At 45.7% G+C, this 26,572-nt stretch overlaps 1 protein-coding gene across 2 annotated transcripts in view; it reads left to right on the top strand.

Moving 5' to 3' along the window:
* The window catches only part of LOC126540174 (cytochrome P450 4V2-like), a 69,128-nt gene that overhangs the window by 32,403 nt on the left and 10,153 nt on the right, over positions 1–26,572 (top strand). For both annotated transcript variants that reach the window (XM_055075854.2, XM_050186961.3), the window contains exons 5-9: positions 5,171–5,240; positions 5,601–5,727; positions 6,505–6,693; positions 9,514–9,687; positions 10,753–10,819. In XM_055075854.2, coding sequence (XP_054931829.1) covers positions 5,171–5,240; positions 5,601–5,727; positions 6,505–6,693; positions 9,514–9,687; positions 10,753–10,819 — 627 coding nt within the window. The remainder of the gene's footprint in view (positions 1–5,170; positions 5,241–5,600; positions 5,728–6,504; positions 6,694–9,513; positions 9,688–10,752; positions 10,820–26,572) is intronic.

Here is a 26,572-nt window from a genome sequence, read left to right as displayed (position 1 = left end):
TCAATGACTTTGGCCAAAAAGGTGCGGCCGCGGTCTGTAAGCAATTGACGCGGAGCACCATGCATCAATATAATGTCATGTAGCAGGAAGTCCGCAACATCAGTTGCACAACTGGTCGGAAGAGCACAGGTTACGGCGTAGCGGGTCGCGTAGTCCACCGCGACTGGAACCCACTTGTTTTCTGATGTAGATTCTGGAAATGGGCCTAGAAGGTCCAAGCCGACACGATGGAAGGGCTCGGCAGGGATTTCGAGCGGCTGCAGGTAACCAGCGGGGAGCTGGGAAGGCTTCTTGCGTCGTTGGCAAAGTTCACAAGCGGCGACGTAACGTCGTACGGAACGGGCAAGGCCCGGCCAGAAAAAACGGCGACGTACACGGTCATAGGTTCGAGATACGCCGAGGTGTCCTGCCATTGGTGCGTCGTGAAGCTCTTCTAGAACGGTGGAGCGGAGGTGTTTAGGTACTACAAGCAGGAACTCAGAGCCGTCTGGATGAAGGTTACGACGGTACAGAGTACCGTCGCGGAGGACGAAGAGGCGTAGAGTAGCATCGGCCGGAGAGTGTACAAAACGGTCGATGAGTGCTCTGATGTAGGCGTCACGGCGTTGCTCGTCGGCGAAATGAAGCAGCTGGGATACCGAGAATACGGAAGAAGCACTGGCAATATTGGAGGAGTCAGAGTCGTCAACAGGGTAACGCGACAAACTGTCAGCGTCTTGGTGCAGGCGGCCAGACTTGTACACCACGGAATATGAAAATTCCTGTAGCCTCAAAGCCCATCGACCAAGCCGGCCTGTAGGATCTTTTAGCGATGAGAGCCAGCAAAGAGCATGATGGTCAGTGACTGCGGAAAAAGGGCGACCGTAAAGGTAAGGACGGAACTTTGCAACCGCCCAGACAACAGCAAGGCATTCGCGTTCCGTAATGGAATAGTTGCGCTCCGATGGTGCTAGGAGGCGGCTCGCATAAGCAATAACGCGATCCTTGCCACGCTGACGCTGGGCTAAGACGGCACCTACGCCATGACCGCTGGCATCTGTTCGTAATTCTGTAGGGGCATCAGGGTCGAAGTGGGCGAGAATGGGTGGTGAGGTTAGAAGAGTGACGAGACGAGAGAAGGCGGCGGCTTCTGCAGTACCCCACGAGAATTGTACGGCTTTCTTCAAAAGATTAGTTAGGGGCCTAGCAATTGTCGCAAAATCTGGAACAAAACGACGAAAGTACGAGCATAGCCCTACAAAACTTCGAACGTCTGCGGCTGTCTTCGGAACCGGAAACTCTTGGACAGCGCGAGTTTTGTCGGGGTCAGGCTGTACTCCGGAAGCGTCAACTAGATGGCCCAGAAGAGTAATTTGTCGGTGGCCAAAACGACATTTCGATGAGTTAAGTTGCAGCTTCGCCTTTCGAAATACATCAAGTATAGTTGTGAGACGCTCAAGGTGAGTGTCGAACGTTGGCGAGAAGACGATGACGTCGTCGAGGTAGCAGAGGCATGTGGACCATTTGAAACCTTGGAGCAAGGAGTCCATCATACGCTCAAAGGTGGCAGGGGCGTTGCATAATCCAAACGGCATTACTTTAAATTGGTATAGGCGATGAACGCGGTTTTTTCTTTGTCCATATCGTCAACAGCAATCTGCCAATATCCCGAACGAAGATCAATAGACGAGAAATATCTGGAACCGTGCAGGCAATCAAGGGCGTCGTCTATACGTGGGAGCGGGTAGACGTCCTTTTTTGTAATGCTGTTCAGGTGACGGTAATCAACACAGAAGCGCCACGTGCCGTCCTTTTTCTTAACCAACACCACAGGTGACGCCCAGGGACTCGATGAAGGCTCAATGATGTTCTTATCGAGCATTTTGTTTACTTCATCTTGAATTACTCGGCGTTCCGACACAGAAACTCGATACGGTCGTCGGTGAATAGGCACAGCATCGCCAGTAAGAATGCGATGCTTGACCGCGAGCGTCTGGCCTAAAGGGCGATCGTCAAAGTCGAAAATATCGCGGTAGGACGATAATACTTCGCAAAGGTCTTCAGCCTGCGTAGAGGACAGGTCCGTCGCAACCATTTTCTTTATGTTGGGATCGACGCCCGAGGCTGGCGCGATGGGCATGCTAAGGTCGCGAGAACCATCGGTCGATAACGCTGCCACGTATTGGTCGCCGAGACAATCAATGGTGGCAAGGCAAATACCTTGCGGTAGAATTTGCTTTGCCAATCCAAAGTTACTGACAGGCATGCGAGTGTGGTTCGCAGTAATAGTAACTATACTGTGAGGCACGGTGACGTCATACTGTATTGGGATGTCGGGCAGAGGAGTGACGAGGTACTCGCCATCAGGAACTGGTGGGAAAGACAACAGTTCAATGTAGGCTATGGACTTTGGCGGCAGGCGAAGAAAGCCGGTGGAGCGTAAGCGGCAGTGGGGTGCGTCAGAAGGTTCTGCGAGCATCGGCAACTCGAGGCGAAGGGTACTGGAAGAGCAGTCAATTAGGGCAGAATGGGCGGAGAGAAAATCGAGGGCGAGAATAAGGTCGTGGGGGCAATGAGCAATTACAGTGAAGAGTACAGGAGTGTGGCGGCCGGCGATGCTGACACGTGCCGTACACATGCCGATGATAGGCACCGTACCGCCATCCGCAACGCGGACGACGCGTGCCGACGCTGGGGTGAGGAGCTTGTTCAGTCGTCGTCGGAAGGCAGCACTCATAATAGAAAGATGTGCTCCTGTATCGATGAGTGCCGTGACAGGATAGCCGTCAACGTCAACGTCAAGAAGGTTTCGGTTAGTAGGTAACGTGAGCAGAGGATTTGAGGGCAGGGTCGACAACGCAGCTTCACCTCCAGAAGCTGCAGTGCCTAGTTTTCCGGCTGGGTGCGGGAGGCGATAGGCGGCGAAGAAAAGCGGCGGGGTTGGGGCGAACGAGACTGGTGGCGTCGAGGTGAGGGCGAGCGGCTGTAGCGAAGGGTCGGAGCAGGGACATCAGCAGTAGTAGGTTCATGGCGGGTGGCATAGGGCACAGAAGGTCCAAAGGTGCGGGAATAAGTGGGGGCGTAAGTCCGAGGAGGTGGTGGCCATCGGTTGCGGCAGTGACGGGCGACGTGGCCGATGCGACAGCAGTGGAAGCAGACGGCCTGTCATCAGGTGTACGCCATTCGGACGGGTTGCGGCGAGATGTGGCAGAAAAGGACTGCCGGGGACGAGGAGGGCCGCTAGATAACTGGGAAACGCTGGGTCGAGACGTGGAACACACGGTGTTCAGACCCATGTTTTCAAATTCCTGTCTGACGACAGCCTGAATCATCGCAATGGTGGTTGTTGGCGGATCGGGATGCGGCGTGGAGAAGGCTGGCAAAGAGGCGGCCTCGAGTTCGCGGCGAACAATGCGGGTGACGTCGTCACAGGTGGTGGTCTGACGTGGTCGACCCTCACATGTCGACGTAGCAGCAGTGTTTGGTAGGCGCGCAATGTGGTTTGAGATACGGCGGCTCTTAGCCTGTTCAAGGCGACGGCATTCTTTTATAATGGCATCGATAGTCGACACGTTGCCGAAAACAAGCAAATTGAAAGCGTCGTCGGCGATGCCTTTTAGCACATGTGCCACTTTATCTCCTTCGGACATATGATCGTCAGCTTTACGGCATAGAGCCAAGACGTCGAGGATGTAGGAAACGTATGGCTCTGTAGGTGACTGAACACGAGATGCAAGAGCCTTTCTCGCGGCAGCCTTGCGCGCAATGGGGTCGCCGAACAATTCCCGCAGTTTTTCTTTGAAACTGTCCCAACTGGTTATTTCGTCATCATGTGTTTGGTGCCACACGCATGGGGTGCCGCCGAGATAAAAGATGACATTGGCGAGCATAATCGTTGGGTCCCACCTGTTATTAGCGCTGGCATGTTCATAGAGCTTGATCCAGTCGTCGACATCCTGTCCCTACAGGCCAGAGAACACACCTGGGTCACGATGTGGGGCAACCGTGACGACTGGAGCAGTCGGACAAGCCGAAGCCGTTGCGGAGGCGGGTTCGTCACCGGGAGGCATGGTGACAAGCTCGGTGTGCCGACCACTTCGGAGTTCCGTGGTGAGGACGGGGATCGCTGACCTCCACCAGAAATGTTACGTGTGAAAAGACACAGACGAGAGATGCTATTTACACGCTATTTACACTGGAGCCAGGCTGACACTCGCTCGTGCCGAGGGCACCGACCAACTTCTTCGTCGTTCTCGCGGCTGCTCGTCTCTCGCGGAATCATATCGTAATAATATGATCTTCACACACGTGACGTGCCGAGACGAAACGCGTATGTGATGATGGTGTTTTCCTTGCTGGCTTGATTAAGATTGACAGATCGGAGTCGACAATGGTCTCGTCAACGTCGTGAATTACGCCAGTACGGACTTGTTTGCCCAGCGGAATATGAGGGCGGACTTTCATCCCGCCAAGTTCCGTGACCTTGCGCAAAGAATCCAACGCAGCCGCGTGTTCTACGTCAATCGCTAGCATGTTCTTACGGGTGTTCACTCTGATGTCTTTGATTTCGTTTGGAACCAGCGCCTCTAGATGTGAAGACACGGCTTGCCTGTTGAGGCGTCTCAGGTTGTCAGTGGCGAGAACTGGAGAGAACAGGATTGTGAGCTCCTCGGTATCCCGCGAAGATCTCACGGTGGACTCACTCGAATTCGATGATGCGCTGAGAAATCTTCGCTTTGCTTTACGACTCCGCACCAGCTCGAAGGCGTCGTCACAAGAATCTTCACTGCTGACATAGTACTGCATGGTGTCGTCGCTGTCAGTGTCGCTCTCGGTACCGTTGCGCTTCCTGAAGGCAGCCGCTGCGGGCACTGCCAAGTCCGGCGGACGCGCGTGAGACTCCATCTCCGTCGCAGTTAAGGAGCAAACAGCAGTTCACAGGCAAAGTCCAAGAAATGCACAAAATAAGTAGAGCTGGAAGACTCGGCGTTCTGCCTGAAAGGCCTGCGCTCTTGGCAGAGAGGTAGTGAGTAACCAGTGAACGCTGTGCCAATTGCTCTTGTCAATTCAGTAAATAAAAACTAGTAATATGAACTAGACACGTAATAATGCACCTTTGAGCGGCTCATATGCATGAAACAGTATGTTAGCAAACGGGGCGCCATCAACTCATTTTACATTTTCATTTCAGGCTTTGCCTTGGGTGAAGAGCTCGGTGTTCAAAAGGAGAAGCATGGAAACTATGGCACCTACTTTCACATGTGGGTAGCGTGATGAATTCACAAGCCTTGCAATTTTTTTTTCATATTTTACGCTTTTCGCCTATTCAGTACATGTATAGAAACCTTAAACAGGCAACAAGAAAGTTTGTAGTAAGTAAATTATAGCGAAGGTTATTGGTGGCAAAATGCTTCTTCTGCCTAGTTTGTGAAATTCCGCGAAGGTAAACTAAATTCTAGCTTCTTATCTAAGCTGATTACTCTTGCATGCTTGTCTGATTTATTTCTCTGACAAAACAAGTGTACACATTTGTCCCATGGCGCGTGTTTGGCCTTGAACCTGTATGCGCAGGATCAAGCTTCAAACGTGATTATATTCCTTTTTTTTCTGTTTACGTACAGGTTGACAGTGCTCATAAGCTCACGGACATTTCAACCCTGGAACTGGCTGGACACAGTCTACAACATTACCCCCAGTGGCAGACTCTTCCAGAAAACACTGCGAAGAATAGAAGCAATCGTCAAAGGCGTAAGAAATTGCTTACTGGCCACATAAAGCTGCATGGCACGTTCGTTAGGCACTGCAGTTCGCAGCAATAAGTTGGATCGTCGTAGCTGGCTTAGACGCAAGAGCGCTTACAACTATTGCATGACAGCGCATAAGCGCTGTCATGCATTTATGCAAGTCCTAAAGCAGCGTAAATCGCATAACGAGCTCGCATATACTGATATAGCGTTCATTCGCTTTACGTTATTTGTCATCACACAGCAGAGCGACAACACGAAAAGTGCAACACTGAAGTTCTTTAACTCCACAAAGCCCAGCGTATCACTTTTGATACGCTGAATTTCAAGCCTAAAAACTGATTTAAGTGTTGGAAACCTAATATGGAGCCCACACTAGTGTTTTTGATAGACGGGAAGGAGTTTGCAGTTATGGATAGTTCAGCAAATCGAATACGAAGTAAGCATTTGATTGTTAATAAATGTTTACTCGATTATCAATTCGCTGCGCTTTCGCATACCGATAGTAATCTACATGGGCAGAAATATATGTAAGGCTTTGTGTGGTTAAAGCGGAAGGCTAGCCACGGGCCTAACGCAGCCCCCAAACGCGGCCTGCCATTTCGTGATACGCAGAGTCCTTTGTAGAACAACAACAAATAAAAGGCAACAAGTAGAATGAAATCATGACAAGAAAATAAATGCAGGCTTACAGAGATTTCCCACCGTGCCTAACTATTCCAATAATCTTTGCTCTTTTTCCTTATGTGCATCTCTATTTTTCTTTTCTTTTTTAATAAAGGTAATGAAGAACCGCAAGAACGTGCTCCAAAAGCTCCATGATGAGACACAGGATCACGAAGAACAAGCTCTGCCGAACAGCGACGGTGACGGTTCTTTGTTCCTAGACAGTCTTCTGCTGGCCCACATAAAGAACCCGTCGTACACACTGGATGAAGCCAGAAAAGACGCAGACTTCATGATGTTCGCAGTGAGTCAGCCTCTGGCTTTCATACAACACTTTACAAGGGTGCCTTCTCTTGTAAACGCAAAACGCATACAGTCGAGCCCGCATCATTCCATGCGATATGCTTTATTGCGGGCTGCATACAAGGACTTCTTTTCCTTGTAGTTATTATACAGTTCTTTTGGTAAACAAATTTTGCTTCCAATTACTGAACACGTTCAAGTATATTGATTGGGTATTTATTGCTGGTGAGGACGCCAAATTACATTGGCGTATTCCAAGGCTAGGCGTATCATAGTCTTGCAAGCTTTAAGTTTCACACTTGGGGTAGCGGGTGATAGCTTTCAGAAAGCCTAGTTTGCGTTGGGCCACTCCACAGATATTATCGATGTGGTTTTTCCAATTTAGGTTGTCTGTGATTGTTACACCGAGGTATGTAAGTCCTTTGTTTCTTTTAGTGTTTAATTTCTTTGCCATTTACATTGTATATAAAATTTAAGTAAAATGTATTATTTGAGAACGTCATGTAAATGAACCTATCAAAGTTGTTCTTCATGTGCCATCTGGAGCACCAAACAAATATTATCTGCGAGGATTAATTAATTAAAACTTTATTGCTGACGCTCTGCACACTACAGAACAGCAGGCTGTCGTCGGCAAATAATCGTGCTTCGACGTATTGATTAATATCATTCGCAATGTAAATTACCTAAAATAAAAACAAGATAGGCCCAGTACCGAGCCCTGAGAAAGCCCCGATGTTACAGGCAGTGATATGAACATTCACCAGCTATTTCAAATAATTGTTGCGTTTTACTAGAATATGCTTCGACCCATTTGATGCTTTGTATATTGATGACGAATGTCTAAAGCTTTCCAATAAGATTTTGTGTGGAACTCTATCAAACGCTTTTGACAGAACCAGGGATGTTAAATCGATGTGTTCTTTAGAGTTAATGGCCTTGGCAATGCGGTGGACCGTTTCACATAATTGAGTGACGGTTGATAAGCAATGACGAAAACCATGCTGTTTAGTATAAAAAAGATTATTCCTTTCTATGTGCTCTAGTAGCTGCTTGGAGATTATATGCTCTAGTGTTTGCTTACTGGGCACGTAATGGAAATAGGGCGGCAATTCTGAACGTCAGGCTTATTTCCCGGTTTTAAAACAGGCACAACACTAACCAACAAGCAGTCACTGGGAAGCTTGCTGTTCTGTAATGAGGCCGTAAATATTGTCTAAAAAACATGACACCCATTCACAATATCGCTCCAGAAATTCATTAGGAATCTCATTGGGGCCGCATGACTTCTTGCTGTCTAAATTCAACAAAAAACACCAACTACACCTTCTATCGAAATAAAAATGTCACCATAGGGCTTCTGCGGTATAATTTCGGGACCAGTGGTCGATTTCGAAGAAAAGACTGATGCAAAGAAGTAATTCAAGGTTTCAGTAATTAATTAACGCGGAATCACTGCGTACGATTTCATTCAAAAGAACAGCATTGATTACTCAGCTGTTACCAGATAGGTACTTCCAAAACTTTTTTCGGGGGAATAAGATATGTAGTCGGTCAGCACAGCGGGAAAGAAATGCCTCATGGAAACTTTTCGCCCGCATCGCACTTGCGCACGGAGAGCAGCACTTTTCTCTGCGTTCTGTAGCTGTAGAAATACTGCCGGCACACCGTACATCACTGCTTATCATGGTTTTCGCCGAAAACCATGATAAGCAGTGATGTACGGTGTGCCGGCAGTATTTCTACAGCTTATCGACGTCATGCGATATCATGTCGAAAGCGATTTCTAGGCGACAAAGAATTGAGACATCATCAGCTCGATTGAAATTGTAAACCAGCACGGTTTCTGTTTTGTCCAAGCATTTTTTTGTTATTTTTAAGACTAGCTACTAGCTACTACTATATTGTAGTTCGATACTCCTCCATCAATATCAATATCAATGTTGCGTCACTCAGAAACAACAAATCGAGGACCGCGTGGACTGATCACTCTAAACATGTCGGTTCGTTAACCACCTGTATCAGACCATGTTTTGTCATTGTTTCGAACATTCTTCGTTCGGTTTGTCCACTAGGCCCGGTATTCGTGGGTTACAACCTGCACCAGGCAAGTTGAAATCTCCGGTCATTATGATTCTAGTTCGGTCGCTGGCAACGGCCGCTAAGTAAGTGTCGACATCTTCCACAAGCTGGACCGGGCTACTCGGAGGGTGATGTACAACTTCGATTAGTATTATCGTGCTGGCAAAAAAGAAATTATACCACCCATTTTCCTATCTACTCAAATACAGGGGCCAATACTTTAGTGGTTCCTTAACGACGCCACACCACCGTCTGTCGTCAGCTTAACGCTCCGGAGATCCAGAGTACGAGCCAAGAAAAATTTCGTCATCTGTGATTTGTTGATGCAAGCATGTTCCAGTAATAGCAGTTATGTGCGGATAACGTACTCAAGACAGCACTCCCAACTGTTCACACTTGTTTACAACGCTTCGGCCGTTCACATTTATTAGTCGAATTTCGCAGCTGCTATCATGTCAATCATTATGACGAGAATTGGTGTCTTGACGATCGCGCAGTTTTATCCTGTAGATCTCGAAATTCAGTTGCACGTGCGGACATCACCATTGACGTGAAGCCTATTGTGAACAAGCTTGATCACTCTGGAGACTTCAGCGTCAACTTAGGATTGCGTTTGGAAAGATAGGCAGCACTTATTAGCCTCGTTAAGGTTTTTGCGTTTGTCATAGTAGTTGTTGTTCTTGCTGTTTGTTTGTTTGTGTTCTGTTCCTGCAATTATCCTGCACTGAACTAATTGCAGGGCAGCGACTCCAGTTCGTGTGCCATTAGCTGGAGCCTCTACCTTCTCGGTCTCCACCCGGAGAAGCAGCGGAAAGTGCAACAGGAATTGGACGATGTCCTAGGCCACGACACGGACAGGTTCTACACGATGGATGACCTAAAGCGCCTGGAATACATGGAGTGCTGTGTAAAGGTAGCAGCCACTGTTCACCTAGCTCATTTCGCCGCATGCTGTGAGAATTGCCCGTGCACTCCGTTTTCACTTGCCAAGGAACTGCTATACAGAGAGCGCCATTTAGATCTACTAGATTTCATCAGCGGCCACCAGAGCGTGCACATGTCTTTCGCGTTGCTTTCCTGACATGCAGGGTGCTAAGACGAAGTGATTTCAGGAAAAGTCTACACACTCATAAGCAGTACAGAAAGTGCAAGACTAGCTTTAGTTAAGAACTCGAAATGCATGGTGGAATTTTTCATGCGAATTGTAGCTGTAAATTGCTCCCGAACGTATTGTTTTCACATTACTCAGGATGTTAGGCACAAGATGCTTAAAGAGGCCAGACTAAACTTGATGCTTGAGAGGACTATATGCGTTGGATCATCATCATCATCTATTTATCTTTGTGTCCCCGGCAAGAGGAAGGCCTCTTCCAGCGACCTCCAAGTACCCTTGGCTTACACTAGCTGATTTAAACTTGCGTATGCAAACTTGCTAACCCGTCGGATAACGGGCACCAAATGCGATAATTTATTGGCTGCAGTACCTGCATGACAGAGGGCATGTTTTTAGTTGAAGTTCCCTTCCTTAATTTTCTTGTACTACATATGCCTTGCACGAAAGCACCCTAATTAATATATATATATATATATATATATATATATATATATATATATATATATATATATATATATATACATGTATATATATAAAGATATAATCTTTTGAAGGCGGGAATCGCTTGTATTTGGGGTGCATATTGATCGTCGTTCCTGATTTACTTTCTACTTACAGATGAGTGCCGATGGTTGGGTTGCTAACTTTGCGAGAGGAATGTGCAGTGGCAATTACTTCGTTGAACCAGGGTGCCTAAAGCAGTACGAATAACGAATATTCATTTTAGTGAGCACGCTAAGGCTGAAAACGTCAGGAGGTCGCGCAAAAGTCATGCGCAGCAAGTGTCCAAATAATAAAAAAAAAACATTAATGATCTTTGGTATGCCACGAAAAGACCTTAATAGTGATTTCTGCGAATCGCAGGAGACACTACGCCTGTGCCCGCCGTTCCCCTTCATCGGAAAAGTTCTTGATGAAGACCTAGTCATTGGTAAGCCATTTATTCTTTAGCGCCGCACACTCCAGTTGAAAGCCGACGTAACCATTTCTTCCCATCAGCGCAGTCCCTGATTGCAATCATATAACTGCTCACATATTACAGTTTACGTATGAAAGTATTGCACTAAGAAATTTTAGCCCATTATGATAACAGCAAACATTGCTATAGGTAGATAGATCCATGCTGGTCTCCTGGGCGGGTATGCAATGGCTCTGCGTTCTATATTTTTGTCATCCAGTATTCTCGATAAGTAGCCCAGAACGAGATCTAGGTCGTGGCTATAATTGAAGATATGTCTTTGAATGAGCTACGATATAATAGGAAATGTATTCTTGCATAGGAAAACGCAAAGGAAAAGAAGTGTGTCGAAGTAGAGGAGAGATTTAAGCGGTAAGAAGTTTACTCATGCCTAATACGTTTGAAGGAACTGTTACGAGTGACTGTAGCCGGAATCACAACCAAAGCAGTTGTGGTATGTGCTATTTTGAAGCGTGTGCACACATCAGTGACTACAGCCACACGACAAATGCAGACGGTTCTGTGACAGCGTTCCTCGTCGACGTATTTTCCGCTATGCTGCCACCCGCCGTAAGCTCTCTAACACGAAGCACTTAGAGAAGCTCAAACGTCACAGATGTTGCAGATTAGTGACAGCTGTGGCCGATGCGTACGCCTCTCACAGCAGCTCTTTGACGTGACGAGGGGGCAACCGAGGGGGCCGGCGCACTTCCCGTTTCCACATGCCGGCGTCTTCGAGAGTGCAATAAGCTCAAGGACCAGTGTTCCTCTGTAGTCAAGCTGCTCACTTTCGGCAGATGACGTACGCACCGCGTGAGTGACAAGAAGGCCCAACGCGTGAATGGGATAAGGTGTCTCGAGAGGCGGCAGACATTGCGCAGTGAACGCACTTGACCTGGTATGCACGGCCTACGTCGGTTTGTTTGAAAAGACCTTCAATTAAGGCCAGCAGGAAATGGTCGGCCAAAATACTGTCAGCATTTTGTTGCTATCGCGGCTTTGTGAAGGCAGCATTAAAGGGGACTTTTCCAACAGACACAACAGATCACTTTAGACTGATGGATTTTATTTCTAGACATTAAATTGACCTCCTTGGCGCGATGGAGCCGAATATTGTTGGAGAATATGAAGGCGTACCAGCGTCCCCTGATAATGAAAGAAAGTCTGGCCATAACTCTAATTTTTAAGTTTGCGCCTAACCTGCTTTGTCAAGGATGTCCGCACGCACGAGATCAAGATTTTGCCGTATTTTCGCCTCCTCAGACCACTTCAGTGCCCAGAAACTTTCCGAAGTTTGCTTCCGTCACATTTGCGTTTGAATGCAACGTGACAATTAACTAGTTCCGGACAGGCTCTACCAATATCCTAGGCCCCACGAGGATTTGGTGCTGGAATGTTAGCACAGCAGCGCGTCCAGCCTTTTGTCTTCGCGTCTTTTGTGGCGTGCTAAGCTTGTTAACGTTAGTAAACTAAACTGAAAACGTTAATAAGACTGTGACTAGTCGGTGAGGCAGAAACCTGGCCTATGGACAGAGCATATTGTACTATTACTCTTTAGTTTCCGTGTAGAACTCTTTCTTTGTGACCAGAGCAAGTATGCAGTCTCCACAAACATTTATTTTTTCTCGTAACTGCATCCAAAGCAGGATTAACATGCGTTTTTTTTTTTTGGACAAGAGGAGGGATGAAGGAAAGAAGGAATTAAAGGTAGAGAGTTCAACCAGACGCACGTCCGGTTTGTTACCGTACACAGTAGAAGGGGTTTAAGAGATGGAAAGAAAGAAGGAGAGGGAGGAGTAAAAGTACTCTCAGTTTGAACACGTGCGGTTGTGCATAATTTCGCGCCTACAATCAGCCAGTGAGGCCAGTCGAGTTCATGAATCGTAGCAATGCCCGCGTCACTTTGTAAGCCTGCGACGCGTGGGACCATGGTCCAAGAATGTTTGTATCTGAATATGGCCTGCTGTGTAATCGGTTTAACTCACTCCGAAGAACGTCGCGTTCGATGTCATAAAGATCTCAAAACCACAGCACGTGCTCGATCGTCTCTTCATAGTTGCATGAGTCGCAAACAGGTGCATCAGATATTCCAATAAGGAATGACTAGGCTTTCGTAAAAGCCAACCCTAACCACAGGTAGCACAGAAAAGTTACATCAGGACGGAGAAAGTGCGATGGAGTCTGAAGCTTCAGTGTAAAATTCAGCCGGGGGAGACGACAGTTCGAGAAAATCGGGGTGTTCCAAGAAGTTTCAGTCTTGGTTTGAGCAAGTAAACAAACACCCATCATACCCATAGACCCATATCCCATATACCCATACCATAGTTCCTATACCCATATCATAGGCATCGTCTGCCTATGATATGGGTATAGGAACTATCAGGGTTTCTTTATGGTTAGGAAAGCAGGTAGTTGGGCTAGTTGGTTGAAAGGCATACTTTATGGGCTGATCGGGTGGCATCATCAGCAAGGTCATTACCGACGATGCCACAGTTCCCTCGAAGGCATTGGAAGATGTCATCTCTGGTTACGAAAACTTAATAGCGAGCCTCTCTCGTGTCAAACACCAGTTGTTCATGGGTCTTACGCCGTAAGTATGACTGCAGACTCGAAGGGCTGCCTTGGAATCTCAAAACGCGACCCACTTTCGAGGTTTTGCTTGTGCGACGTAATTAGGAGCGGCACGTAGGGCGGCGAGTCCTGTTGCCGCAGAGGTCGTTATGTGAGACACATTAAACTTCATTGTGACTGGTAAGGCGGGGATGATAACAGCACTTGTGGAGCTGCTGGCTGAAACAGATCCATTGGTGTTATTTGCGTTCTGTTTGTAACGTGCGTAACTGTCGAATGGCGAGACTTCGTAATTCTCGGAATTCTGAGGTGTACTTGTGGCTGTTGCAGAACCGACAGAGGTAACAGAGGTCTTGCAACTGGTGTGAAGCCCGACGGAACACAGCCTTGATGAGTTGCAACAAGTTTTTAAAATGTGGCTTGATGTCCTTGGGCCGGCGAAGCGGCAATATAGTTACTGGGAACGCGACACAGATGTCCAATGTGTGCTCTGAGAACAAAATTTCATGTCTCATAAGGCAGCAACCTCGCTACTCTACACAACATCCTTCACGCACTCAAGAGAGGAAGTCTCAATTATACACAAAGATTAAAATGACTTGTTTCAGGGCTGATATTGGTGCGGCTTACTCCACATTATTTCTACTGGGGTGAAAATAGACAACACACCGGGAACCCGATAATAACGGATCGTGTGTCGTGTTCTTTGTGCGGTGCCTGCTTTCTTTGTGTTTTCTTTGTGTGGTGTCTGTCTTGCTTTTTAAAAAGACTGCACAGTCGTCAGCACTATAAAAGGGAACATCAAATTATTAAACGCACCTGTGGGCCAAACACACATGTCCTTCATAATTGTGTTCGATGAGGCTAAATGTTCAACAGGAAAGGAAATTGTTGTGTATCAAGTTCCTAAATAAGAACCCACGCATCACAAGTTATCTTCGTTTAAAAAAAAATATTCACTGTACCCTTTCCTAATGCTGATGACTGTACAGTCATATTCAAAGCTCGAACACACACCTTACACGGACCACACTACAGGCATTGCATGGAATAGGGGCCCAGTTTCCCCCACCTGAGACAATGCGGAGCCTACTCGTCAGATAAATGCACATTATGAGAGTGCTTCGTTGTCTTCACATTCAAAAACCGGGTAGGTGGCAGAAGCGGCCCATTCCACCTCGAGCGTTCGTGAAAATGATTGTGCCCGCTCATGGTGCAACACGACAAGATTACGCTAGGCCAGCAGGCCAGCTCCTGCCAAAGAGGTTCGAACTGGGTCCTTGGTTTCATAGGCAGTATTAAATGTTATTTCTCCTCTTATTTTCAACGCCTAAAAGCCTCGTTCCGAACCTCTTCCTTGATTTTCCTGGTGGTTAAAACGCGAACGCCCACTTTTAGTTTCGAGATTCCGAGGTGTTGGTCGGCTATGTCAAGCCGGACTCAAACGTCAATATTGATCGGGTTACTTAACGGTACCACGTTCCCCAATGTAGCTTGTATACGAACACATGAAAACGGACGAATCGTCTTGCTCGGCATCGACTTAATAAATTTCGATTAGCTTTCTTCTCCTAATTAGAGTCAATATGCGGACAGCTGCGAGCATATTTCGGATTTATTCTGCCAGAATATTGCCGAAATTTTCAAGATAATAAATATGAAACACCGAAATTGCTACTCTGCTACTCGGGAACGAAAGTCTGCAAGCTCCACTTATCGGGACGTTTGAAGCAGGCAAAATTGATATAAACTGCTTTGAAATGTACCACAAATCTGTGAGTAGGACTTTTGCGTGATTCGCGTAAACAATGTAATAATGTCATATTTATGCTCTGAACTAATACATCATATTTGTCCACATTATATCGTATTAAACGTATATCGTATTATCGTATATTAGTATATCGTGTTATTATTATCATTTTTCTGAAATCTGATGTCTGTATTTGTCACATGGCTTGGAAGTCGTAAATATGATGCTCAACTTTTTTATTGTACTAATTTTAGACAATTTGAAAAAAGTAATTTTAGGATTTATATTATTAGTCTGCGTCCACCAACACGTGTCAGTACTGTGAACCTCGTGCTAACAAAGCACTTCTTCCGTTTCATTCTGCTCATTCTAAGTTGGCCAAGAGAGGCATTGCTAACCTTTGCCTAAATAATGCTTTGAAAAAGTCGTGCCACCATACCGTTTCGTCTAGCTTTGCCTCTAAGTGCGAACGGCTTTCGCAGAACGGATTCTAAGAGAGTTTAGAAAACACAATCAGCACGAAGATAATCCTGCAACTACTCGGGGTAGGACAAGCATTATTCCTCATATTTACACCATCTCACATAAACTTAAGAAAATCTCCAAGCGAGTGAATATTCGTGTAGTGTTTTCTGCGCCTAACAAGCTCATGAGGATTTGCAAGCTCACTAATCTGAATAAGGAGGCTCCTCCTAGCTGTGATAAAAATCATAAAAAGAAATTCGTTAATTGTACACATTGTGTTGTTTATTATTTTCCCCTCAAATGCAGAAAATGTTAAGTCGGTCAAACTGGCCTATGTCTGAATGATAGGCTGCGCGAACATGGTTACAATGATAAGAATTGTATTACAGCTGGGGGGTTTCTCGCACAGCGCTGCAAAACGTGTGGTTGCGAACCTGTTTTAGAGGAATACGTCATTCTAGGTCGTAGTCATAATCAGCTCACAAGAGAAATTACCGAAGCATCTGGGTCTGGGCTATGCATGTGTAAGCTCACCATCATTATCGTTATCAAACCATAAATTGGCGTATCTCAGACTGCCACCACAGGCTATCTGAATATGTATTTTCACATGGTTACTTTCGGTTTTGTGTCTTGGTTTTGTGTAATCTCTTCATGTCACATGGTTCGCTGAATGTATAAGTAGCCTTCTGTATGGCGAAATAAACCATCAGTTGGAAGTTAGCGCTCACTCTCTTCTCCGTTCCTTTACATTACCCCTTCCACTTTCCTTTTTGCTCTTTCTGAGCTGCGCTACAGGCCTAAAAAAGTCATGACATACCAATTCGTCCAAACTGCCACGCTTTTGATCGCTCAACAGGTCGATGACATACGAGCCAATGACGTCATTCATGATTCATCTGGCCATTGGGCGGCGCCGGTTATCATCGTGAAAAAGAAAGACGGATCCTGGAGTTCTTGTGTTGTCTCAATTCTGTGACAAAAACGTATATGTATCCACTTCCGACGGTCTTCATTCCGCATCCTACTTTTCATCTGTGAACCTCAGATGGGGCTACTGGCAGATACCGATGCATTCAGCCGACACAGAGAAAATCGCTTTTACAGCTCCAGACGGCTTGTTTGATGTCAATATCATTCCGTTTGGTTTGTGCAACGCGCCTGCGACATTTGAAAGGTGTTTGAACAGGGTAATGCGTGGCCTGAAATGGGCGATTTGGTTGTGTTACCTTGACGACATTGCCAATTCTGGCCGCACTTTTGTAGAGCAAAATCATTGACTTGACGTTGTTTTGACGTGCCTTGAACAAGTTGCCCTTACCCTCAACTCAAAGAAATGTCACCTTGACCAACGAGAGGCGCTAGTGCTTGTACATCTAGTAGACAATTTAAGCCCCGTGCGCGACCAGACCCACATGCGGTCGCTGAAGTTAGCTACCTTAAAGGGCCTATCCCCAGGTCTGGCCATTTTGAGCTGACGAGCGCGGAGCATACAATGCGCGCTAACGATCGTGTCTGCAAAGTATTACATCGCTGCGCGCCGCGGAAAGGTCTGAAATTACAATCCGAAAGCTGTTTTCCCTTTCCTTCGCGGCGACCACGCTCCAAGCCGGACGGTGACGTAGTCGTGTCGCTGCGCCTGCGTAGTCGTGCCCGCAGTGTGACGTCGCTAGTGGTGACGCGTCACTTCGATAATTTTTCAAGGCAACATCTGTTATTTGTGGGATCTGTTGCTTGAAAGGACGAATTAATGTTTAGAGAAATAATAAAACACACAAACGGAAAATTCGCGGGTTTTTGTTTTGCTTCGCACCTAAGGAAGAGAGATGTACTGCCACTTCGTCTGCTTGTTCCCACGGTCGTGCAGTCACGTGCGCAGGTGCCGAAACTACGCCATTTTCTACCGTGTTCCAGTGCGTGATCATGCTCTGCGATCCGTTTGTTCTGCCTCAGTATTCGTGTAACGCTGAATTATACCGCTAGTCAGGTGTCCTCGTGCACAGCGCGCAAATTCGTGCGCTGCGCGAAACGAGACATCACAACAGCCCGCGCCCAACGCCGTCAGCGTAAGTGCGCAGCGTCGCAAAGAAAAAAGTTGGGAGAAAAAAAATGAAGGTGGGGCCCGTAACGTATGCGTCACGCGATCCTCGAGGTCCGGTATCGGAGAAGGCAGGGAAGGAATTTCGCTTGCGGAGGCTAGACGGGGCGAGTGGAGAGAGTGTCTGGCTATGCAGTGGAGCTCACCTTCTGAAATCATGGGTTCGCGGCACAGAAATATTTCTATCTCGGCTATTATCCAGCCGATTTGAAATTTTTTTCCTGCATAACGCCCCCTAGAGGACACGTAACAACTTCCAGCGTATAACCAAAATTTTCTATGGGGCCTGATGAGGCGCCCTTTAAACAAGCGCAGTCACAAGGCGAGCTGAGAAGTGTTTTGGGTCTTTGTTCGTACTTCCGACGTTTTGTACCCAACTTTGCCGATACTGCCTACCTTCTGACTTCACTGCTGCGCCTTTTACCTGGACAGCGGATTGCGATTCCTCGTTTCGTCAACTAATGTTTCTGCTCTCTTCGGGACCCATACTTCGTCATTTTGACTCCTCTGCCACCACAGAATTGCACATCGACGCGAGTGCAATCGTCCTCGTCCAGCGTTTTGGTGGCGCCGAACATGCCATTGCCTACGCCAGCCTTTCATTGAGCAAGGCCGAACTGAATTACACCGTCACTGAGCAGGAGTGCCTCGCTGTCGTTCTCGTTGTTCACAAGTTCCGCCCATATCTCTATGGGCGCAGCTTTACGGTCGTTACTGATCACCATTCAATAAGTTGGTTGGCTGGTCTCCGTGAACCATCTGGCCGTCTTGCTCCATGGGCGCTACGTTTGCAGGCATTTGACCATTACAAGAGCTCGTTACTAGAGTGGCCGCTATCATCCGGACGCCGACTGTCTTTCGAAGTTCCCTCCACCAACAACTGCATGTGACGCCGCCAATTTTGATGAGTTTCTGGCCGCCATAGACGAAATTCTTGTTTCCGACCGTGCCGGGAAGGGTAGTGCAACGACCGCAGCCTGGATTCCCTCTTCACCTTAACTGCTCCGCCAACACGCAACAAGGGCTTTGTGATCCAAGATGGCCTGTTCTACAAAAAACAATTAAGCAGCTGATGGTTCCCGGCTCCTCTTAGTGGTCCCTAAGAATTCGAGAGCATCGTAACGGGCGACGAGGAATAGACAGGGCATTCTTTATCTCATTGGCAGCGCTTGGCCAGCAGCATGCATTTTCGCCGTCATCCGATGGGAGCGGGCCTTGTTGACCGAACGCACGCTTGAGAGCAGCACGATACCACGGCGCAAGCGCTCCGTCACTGACTTTTTCCATATTTCTTGGGCTTTCTTTGCAACCCGGAAGAAAGGACTACGTGAGATGTATCCTAATGGAAATAACTCAATCGATGGTTTCTGAAGGTGTTCTACAAATATGCGTACCATATGTGGGGTCCTCAGCCAATAATTAAAAAGTTGGGTAATTGAACTTAATTAGTTAGTTATAGGGAAAACAAAAAAAAATGTATGATTTACTATAGGCTTTCGGGAACAGTATGCGTTCGGTTCAATGTAAAAGTGCGCCCTTCATTTTTAAATTCTTCGCTCAAGTGATGTGGGACACCCTGTATACAGTTGTACAGAGCAGCCGCCGGAAGAGCGTTGTACAAGGAAGTCGAGCAAGAAAATTCTTCCGTTGCTTTCTTTTTCAACCTTGAATTTGATAGACCGTTCAATAGAGTTTAAGAAACGGTTGCACTTCTGACTTGTGGATCACGCAGAAACAGTCGTCTACGTAACGAAGGAACGTTTTTGGAGGCCGCGCCAAGGTAGCCAAAGCTTTGCTCTCGATGGCTTCCAAGGCTAGGTTTGCACACGCCACTGAAACGGAGCCACCCATGGCTGTGCCAAAAACTTGTTTGTAGTAGTTCCTATTAAACACGAAGTGCGGCTAAGCCAGAAGTGTAGAAGGCGAAAGAGACCTTGTACCTCGAACGGGGTTCTTGAGGGTAGAGACGAATCTTTGCTAAGCACTTGTTTGCAGTTTTCCACGGAGAAATCTATAGGTACTGATGTGAACATTGATTTCACGTCAAAGGAAACCAGCCAGTCTTCGTCATCCAAGTGAATTTTCTTCAGAATGTTGACAAAATGTGCCGAGTCTTTAACATTACAAGATGTGTTTCCGACAAGTGGTCGCAGCACCTGATTCAGATAGTTTGATAACTTATGAAGCAGAGACCGTGTAAAGTCAACAATTGGGCGTAAAGGTATGTCGGGCATGTGTATCTTGGGCACACTGTGTATTGCTGGGGAAGAACCGTTGTGACACCCAAGAGCTGAAAATAGAGTATCTTCATCTCGGGGGTTGGCGGGGGGGGATGAACTTGAAGACGTTAGTAAGCAGCTTTTAACAATCTTTTCGTTCAGTTGAAGTCTTTTTACTGCATGTTTCTCGTGCTGTGCGATGTCCGTTATTTTCACTCGTGAAAGCTTCGAGAGCGGGCCGATAGCTCGTGCTCTTGCTTCGTCCTAAAGGTGAAGTCGAACTTGGAGCACAGCTTCTTCCACAGCCCAGGTCAGCTTTCTTGTGTTCGGGCCAAAGGCAAAGTTGATCTCCAGGCCCCGGTTTAAGATGGACAGCTCCGCAGGTTCCAAGTTGTGCGAAAAAAGGTGCACGACGCCTGGTGTGTCAATAACGCAAGGGAAATCGCTTCTGAGGTATTTATGCGTTACTGCAAGAGCTAACCCTCGGAGTGTTCGCCAGCGCCACCACTCACAAACTTTGGCGGCGGACGTGCAACAGCCTTTCTGCTGCAGGCTCCACGAGTACCTGATGATTTTGGGTGAAGGCAACCGGTCAATAAGCCCACACGTGCTACCTGAAGGGATCAATGTTGCCGGATTCGACACCCTCGTTATGTAATGAACCAAACGAAAGGAGGTTAATCGAGGGGCCCAACGCGCGCGCGCGCGCGCGCACGCACACACACACACACACACACACACACACACACACACACACACACACACACACACACACACACACACACACACACACACACACACACACACACACACACACACACACACACACACACACACACACACACACACACACACACACACACACACACACACACACACACACACACACACACACACACACACACACACACACACACACACACACACACACACACACGCACACACGCACGCACATACACACACACACACACACACACACGCACGCGCACGCACGCGCACGCACGCGCACGCACGCACGCACGCACACACACACACACACACACACACGTACGCACGCACATACACACACACACACATATATATATATATATGTGTGTGTGTATATTTGAACATACTGCTAGCCTGACATATGAGGCTGTTGCAGGAAAGGGGCAGGATACATATTCAAGAGAACACAGTTCAAGTAGGCGCGGACATAGATAAATTTGGGTGAACAAGGCAATACATATGCACTGTATAATCATTACACAATTTCTATAACAGGAGCGGGGAAAAATGGTAGTAAACGCCATGTTGGAAGGTTTAGCACACAGAAGAAGAAGAAAGAAAGAAAATGTAAATTTTTTTGGATGTGCAATGCGCAAGAGACAAGATTCAGCATGTGTTTATGTCACGGAAGAATACAAGACACTGCTAAGTGAATTAGAATGCCATTGTACGACGCAGCTCACCTATGTGCAGATCGTAGCTACAGAGCATTGTTTGATAACTTGGCGATAAAAGTTTCGAGTGATGTACAGGTGACAACAACATCAGGCAACATGTTCCATTCACGGATTGCATGTGGGAAGAAGGAGTACCTGAATATGTCGTTGTGAAATCTGTATTTTGTTAAGTGCTTGGTGTGTTTTGTTCGAGAACTATGTGTATCTGTCTGTAGCAAGTAGTCACTCGCATTGATTTTCGTACTGCCATTAAGGAGAAGGAAAAGAAACTTAAGACGAAGTAGTCGAGCTCGATTTTGTATAGTGGGAAGTTGAGCTCGCCTTAATGGTTCTGTGGGGGAGTCAAGACGGCGATACTTATTAAAAATAAATCTAATCACTTTCCTTTGTACGCTCTCCAATTTTGCTATGTACTGCTTAGGGAAGGGAAACCAACATACTATTCCATATTCCAGTATAGAGCGAACTAGTGACAGGTATGCTAAGCGTTTAGTATCTATTGATGCGGATCTAAGCGAGTGTTTTAACGAGTATAGAACTGCCAGTGATTTATTAACAATATATGTTACCTGCTTGTCCCATTTAAGATCTGATGAAATTATGACCGCCTAAATATTTATACTCTTCTACTTTCTTTAACATCTGTCCTTGTAAATAATACGGGTAGTTCAAGGGCGTTCTTTTATTCGTCACTGTCATACAAACTGTTTTCTCTGTGTTAATCACCATCTGCCACGTTTGGCACCATTGTGTTATATTTTCAAGTGCACTGTTTAAGGTTATCTGATCATCACGACAGGTTATTTCCTTGTAGATAACACAGTCATCTACAAAAATTCTTACTGTGGCGTTAGTATTAATGTGTAAATCATTGATAAAAAGAAGAAAGAGGATAGGAGCTAAAACGGCTCCATGTGGGACGCCAGATAGCACATCGCCGCAATCCGAAGAGTATTCTTTGAAACATACATATTGACGTCGACCTGTAAGATAACTTTTTATCCACTTGGTGATGTTGTTATCACCGAGGTAGTGGATAAGTTTTTGAAGCAACTTTGGATGGGAAACTCGATCGAATGCTTTAGATAGATCTAGGAATATGCTATCGGTTTGACTACATTTGTCCAATGTAATCGCTAAGTCGTGGATTGTCTCAATCAATTCAGTAGTCGTAGACAATTCTTTTCTAAAGCCATGCTGATTAGGGACAATTAAATTATTTTTTCTACGAATGACACTATGTGTTTTAGGATTATATGTTCAAGGATTTTGCCGGCCGTACAAGTAAGCGATATTGGTCGGTAATTTGCTGTGCTCGTAGGGTCACCGGATTTATGTATAGGGATAACCTTAGCCGTTTTCCATTTCACCGGAACCTCGCCCATTTGCAATGATTTCAAAAAAATAATCAGCAAGAACTTGGACATCCATTCCGCGTAGCGCTTCAAAAATGCATTTGGTATGTTGTCAGGACCACAGGATTTTTTTGGGTCTATTTCAAGTAAGAGGGAAAAAATTCCCGATTCGGTTAAGATTAAGTCGTCTAGTTTTGCTGAGTAGCTAGGAAGGGATTGAAGGTTGGGTTGTTTACTGTTGTCTTGTGCAAATACTGAAATAAAATATTCATTGAACTCTGTAGCCTTTGTCATAGCTTCAGTTGGTGAAGGATTACTGGTCTGACGTGACTTCGAATTAAGGTATCGCCAAAACTTAGACGGAGATGCTTTGATAAAGTTACTTAAGGTGACATTCGTGTATTCATCTTTTGCCTTTTTTACGGCTGACTTTAGTGCCAGGGAGTTTTCGCGTATTTTAATAGTGTAGCCTGGTAGCGGTAGTTTATTTCTCAGTTTCCTTAATCTGGCAATTTTTCGCTTTAGTTGTATTAAGTTTCTTGTTATCCAAGGGTTTGTCTTACGTACTGGTTTGATCTTTGTGGGAATATATTTTGATAAGTAGTGCTGAATGATTCTTTCTAATGTTGACCATAATCCATCTACTGAAACTGTGTGATCATTCGAGAACGATGTAAAAGTGGAGTAAGAGTGATCTAGATAATCAAGAACGCTGACGTCATCGGCATTTGCCCAGTCGAAAATTCGTGCACTCCCTTTTTGGGTAGGCGGAGGTGCGCCTAAGAGTAAGCAACATTTAGTATCTTTGTGGTCCGACATGCCGTCGACAACTTCCCATGAAACACTGTCTTCTGCGATAGCGTCACTTACAAACGTCAAATCGAGTACATTCCTGCTTTTCGCAGTAACACGTGTTGGCTCTCGTATGATTTGTCTAAGGCCAAGATTAAAACAAAGATCAAGCAGTACCTCTGCGTGAGTTGTATAAGCTACGTTATCAAGGGAGTCCCATGCAATACTAGCAAGGTTGAAATACCCCGTAAGGATTAGCTTTGTAGTATGTGTAAAATGATTGTCCATGTAATTTGCTAGCACGTGTAGCATATCATAGGAAGTATTAGGGGGACGGTACATGGTGCCTAAAAAAAGGGAGGATCGATCTGTCATGATTTTGCACCAAAGTGCTTCATCATCAACCATTTCAGGCATAGGTGTGACGTAAATATTTTCCCTTATCAAAATTGCTACGCCACCACCGCGAGAGGACCTATCTTTGCGCACGACAGTATAACCCGGAGGGGAGATATCGCTACTTGAAACATCAGGAGAAAGCCATGTCTCGGTTATTGTTAAAATATCTGCTCTATGTTCTATAATAAATGCCTCAAGTTGTGTGCTTTTGTTCACAACACTTCGGGCATTTATGTTCACTATCACTAGGCTGGAGAGCGTTTCATGTTTAGTCAGTTTTTTTTCTTTGGGACGGCAGGTTTCTTTCCCATGGGCACTCGGGCTCCTTTATGTTCGTCCCAGACGTAAACTTGGCCGTTGATTTTAGTCCTGTCGTACACAAGTGTAACTTTTTCTCCCCTATCTCGGTTGCTCTTGCTGCTGTTCTTTACGGAAGGGGGGGGGGGGGGGGTTTACACACACGTATCGAAAAATCTTCACCCACAGCTATGTAGGAATTCTTTAGCTTGGAACAGTTCTTTAATATGTTCGCCTTGTCCTCGAAACATTGCAACTTGAGGATAACAGGTCGCGTTTTATTTTCTGCTTTAGTACCTAGGCGGGGTGGGGCATTCTCTCGATTCTTGAGACCGTGACACCGATGGTACCCTTGATGATCTTACCAGAGATTGTTCTTTTGAGGTCGTCAGGTTTCTCATTTTCTACTTCCGGAATTCCATAAAAGATTAAGTTTGATCTTCTGCTTCTATTTTAGAGATCATCAACCTGGAGTGCAAGACTACTAATGGTATTTTCAAGTGTCGCTATTTTATCCTCAACGCCTGCTATTCTGCCCTCGAGGTTTGACAATGTATCTAACTTCACATGGATGGCTTCCAGAGATTCAGTTAAAGCTTTGTTGTCATTCTTCAGATCAGTCATGTCAACAGCCACCCTGCAAATTTCGGTCAAGACTTCCTGATTGGTAGGGCCGGGGTTACTTTCTACATCCCCAGCAAGCATCAGTAAGTACCTCAAGGACGTTATACAATTACACAGTTTCACACACTTTTCCTGGGCACGGCAGCACCACAAGAAAGGTGTCGTTACTTTTGTGACATTTGCCAAAATGTTTTCTCACCTGTATCAGGAAGACGAAAGGGTTACTCGACATGTTCACTGCGGTGCCACCATGCCCAATATATATATATATATATATATATATATATATATATATATATATGAGTGGCGTAGCCAGAAATTTCGTTCGGGGGAGGGGGGGGGGGGGGCTCACAATGCAGCTCGGCCTCCTCCTAAGGGGAAACAGGTCGGATGCTCCTACCTAAATACATGTAGAAGGATAATTCGTTTTTCTCAGCAACCACTGCACCAAATTTAATGAGGTTTGTTCCATTTAAAAGAAAAACTTAAATTCTAGTGATTGTTTCTTTCGAATTTTCGATATAGGTCGTCAGTATTTTATTGAAAAGTGGCAAAAATCGAATATTTTCAGACAACGAAACAATGAAGTTTACAACTCTGTTAAACAGCAATGAAAATTGATATCACAATTCTGTGAATTTCACATAATAGTAGATCTACAGCGGACAAAATTTGTGTTACGCATGTGTCTCAAAAAATTAAGCATTATGGAAATGCGCCTTTTGCAGAACCCTTGTACATAACATAACCAATTCACGTAAGATACAAATAGACGTATCGAATTTGTCCGCTTTGAATAGTGTGATGGGTGCCGCTTAGAGAACCGTGATATCTTTTCTTGATGCAGAGCTATTAATATGTAAACTTCGTGCTTCTATTTTTTTCGAGGTTTCGAATTTTTCAAAATATTTTAAACAAACTTTGGGCCCTAAATCAAAATTCCGCTTCCAACAAACACTAGAATTTAACTTACTCTCTTAAATGCAACAAATTTCATTAAAAGCGATTCAGGAGTTATCTCAGAAAAGCGTTTCTACGTTTTACATGTATCTGAAAAGGCCGCGTCGGAGTTGGGCCCGAGCTAAAGCTTCCTCTTAAACAATTTGCCTAGGGATCAAATAGATGAACAATAACTTCATTGCCATTGCCAAAGATGCTGCAAACGAATTCTTGAACGCTACGCACTGTCAATACAAATACAGTATGTATTTTTTCATAAAATATTATACTAGTATGTGCCAAAAATTGTGCCCAGCATAACTGATGTCAATGCTTCCATGTTTTTGTCTATTTAGTAAGCAAAGAAAATATCACACGAACTTTAGAACTTCATCAGTTCGAAACCAGCAAAGAAGTTCATGCAGCTGATATGAAAAATGTAAAGGCCATAAAAAGAACAAGTTGAGAACAAATATGTTAATGAAACTTTAAACGAGAAGAGAGGGGGTTAACCGAGGGTCCCGATTTTTATTAGTCATATCATAAGAAGCCAACAAACACTGACACCAAGGACAACATAGGGGAAATTAATGTGTTTAATAAATGAAATAAGGAAACGATAAATTAATGGAAATTAAAGTGGATGAAAAAACAGCTTGCCGCAGGTGGGAACCGAACCCACAACCTTAGCATTTCGCGTGCGATGCTCTACCAATTGAGCTACCGCGGCGCTGTTTCCCATCCACTTTCTTGGGTATTTATGTGTGCT

Source organism: Dermacentor andersoni, chromosome 2 (genome assembly GCF_023375885.2).
Source record: "Dermacentor andersoni chromosome 2, qqDerAnde1_hic_scaffold, whole genome shotgun sequence".
Lineage (NCBI taxonomy): Eukaryota > Metazoa > Arthropoda > Arachnida > Ixodida > Ixodidae > Dermacentor > Dermacentor andersoni.
The sequence above is the reverse complement of the archived record's forward strand: the minus strand, read 5'-3'. Positions and strand labels throughout refer to the sequence as shown.